At 31.8% G+C, this 2,094-nt stretch overlaps 1 protein-coding gene across 1 annotated transcript in view; it reads right to left on the reverse strand.

Moving 5' to 3' along the window:
• Positions 1-3: 3 nt before the first annotated feature.
• The window catches only part of NAEGRDRAFT_76556 (uncharacterized protein), a gene marked incomplete at both ends in the record, with an annotated part of 9,039 nt that continues 6,948 nt past the window's right edge, over positions 4-2,094 (reverse strand). The window contains 2 exons of the mRNA XM_002668483.1: positions 4-853; positions 1,033-1,055. Of these exons, the coding sequence (XP_002668529.1) occupies positions 4-853; positions 1,033-1,055 (873 nt within the window). The remainder of the gene's footprint in view (positions 854-1,032; positions 1,056-2,094) is intronic.

The following is a 2,094-nucleotide window of genomic DNA, read 5'->3' on the forward strand; positions in this document are numbered from 1 at the left end:
GACTCTAGAGGATCCCCTTGCTTTCTTAATACACTTTTCTCTAGTTTTGGATGTGATATCGTAGATGGAACCACCTGACTCAAACTTATCACAAAACTTCTTTGCAGCTTTGAAGTTTTCTTCTATTCCCATTTTTATACTCATTAAACAAAATTGGGAAAGAATTGATGATAATTCTAAAGCTTCCAAAATGTTTGTCAAGGAGAATTCAGTGGATGATCTTACAGAGTCAACTGTATTCTTAATCATGTTGATTCTATCAAATAGAAGTTTATAACCTTCTGTTTTAATGGCAGGCATATTCTGGAAAGGAGCGTCTCTTAGCTGAAGGACGGAAGAGAATTGCTTTTGCAAGTATTTAAATCTTGATTCTAAATCAGCTTCATCATCATAACCTTCCGAGCTAGCAATAACAAGTTCTGCGTAAAGATCAGCTTCATCCATGGATGGATTGAGGTTGACATTAAATAAATCTTTATAAGCATCAATAATCATCTGCTTAAAAGATGAACTGTAAGAAACTTTACGTTTCAATGAAGGCTTAGAAGGTTCCTCCATGTTGCTACCTTCAAGAAGATTGGGAGTAGCTAATTCAACCTCAGCCTCAATGTTGTTGTTGGTATTGTTGTCGCTGCTAACGTCGTTGTCGCTGCCAATATCGTTGTTATTGTCAGCATCATTGTTATTGTCAGCATCATTGTTGTTATTATCAACACGGGATTCAGATGAATCACTTGAAGTTTTCTTAGCCCTTTTCCTTGCAGTAGCGTAAGAAGGAGCTGAGGTGGATGAAGTTGTTGTATTCTTCTTTGGTGTAACAATTCTTTGCCTTAATGATGACATGATGTTGAGACTATTTTTTGAGCATAATTTTTAAAATAATATTTTAATAATTTTGTATAAAAACACACTAGTTCTTCACCATGTTCAGAACTCCCATATATATATATATATATATATATATATATATATATATTTATTCTCAAAGTCATTTACAACTAATAAAGCGAAAATATACAACACTTGACTTACCAAGGTAACCAAATTACTAGATTCTAAAGGAAATACAATATATATTCATGGTATTATTCATCATACTCAAGATTCTATTACCTTAAAATGTTATTACGGCCAATTCAAACAGGCAACAAAAGACACACATTATCAGACATTGTAATAACAAATGCTCAACCTTTTGTTATAATATGTGAAATCTGTTGACAGAACAAAATGAAATACAAACAGTCTACTAATAAAGAGTTCTTACCAAGAAATCACCGAAAAACTCATGTAAAATGAAGAATGGAAAATCATTTTTAAGGGGTAAATAAATGTAATCTGAACAGATAAATGAATTTGCGAGGAATTATGATGAAAAGGATGTAGTGAGAATGGGATTTGATAAAGACAGGATGTGTAAAAAACATGATGAGGAGCATGATGAAGAATAAAAAGGAAATGATTTTTCTAACATAGATAAATATAATTTTTGTTCACATATATATATATATATATATATATATATTCACCCAATAATTTATCAAAAAAATAAAATACAAAAAATCAATTCTCATATAACAACAAAATAAATTGTGAAAATGTATAAAAATTATTCAAACTCAAATTTAGATCGAGAAACACACTAAACCACCAAACGGTACTACTAAGTTCAAGTCTACAAAAAGCGGGAAGGTGGAGCCCTCTAAAAAGTCTTGGAATTTAGAAGCCAGTCTTCTGGACGCTCCAAGACTTGACAGATATTGCTTTAATGTTAATGCCTCATCATATCAAAGATTCGACTGCTGCAACGTATGATTCATATTGGAGAAGGTTGATTGAATTTGCAATTCGTAACTTTTTCAATCCTCCACCTTCTGAAGATTTGGTTTTTTTATTTATTACTGATCTATTCATCACTTGGCCAAGTGGTGGTAATTGTAAACAAGCAAAGTTTGCAATTAAGAATAGATGTAAATTATTTGGTGTAGATGATCCCACTACATCTCAACGTATTCAATTACACATTTCAGGGATGTGCAATGTATCATACGTTTTCTCTCCACGAATTAGAAATCCATGGAGTATTGTTTATAT

The sequence above is a fragment of the Naegleria gruberi genome, assembly GCF_000004985.1.
Source record: "Naegleria gruberi genomic scaffold NAEGRscaffold_194, whole genome shotgun sequence".
Taxonomy (NCBI): Eukaryota; Heterolobosea; class Eutetramitea; order Acrasida; family Naegleriidae; genus Naegleria; species Naegleria gruberi.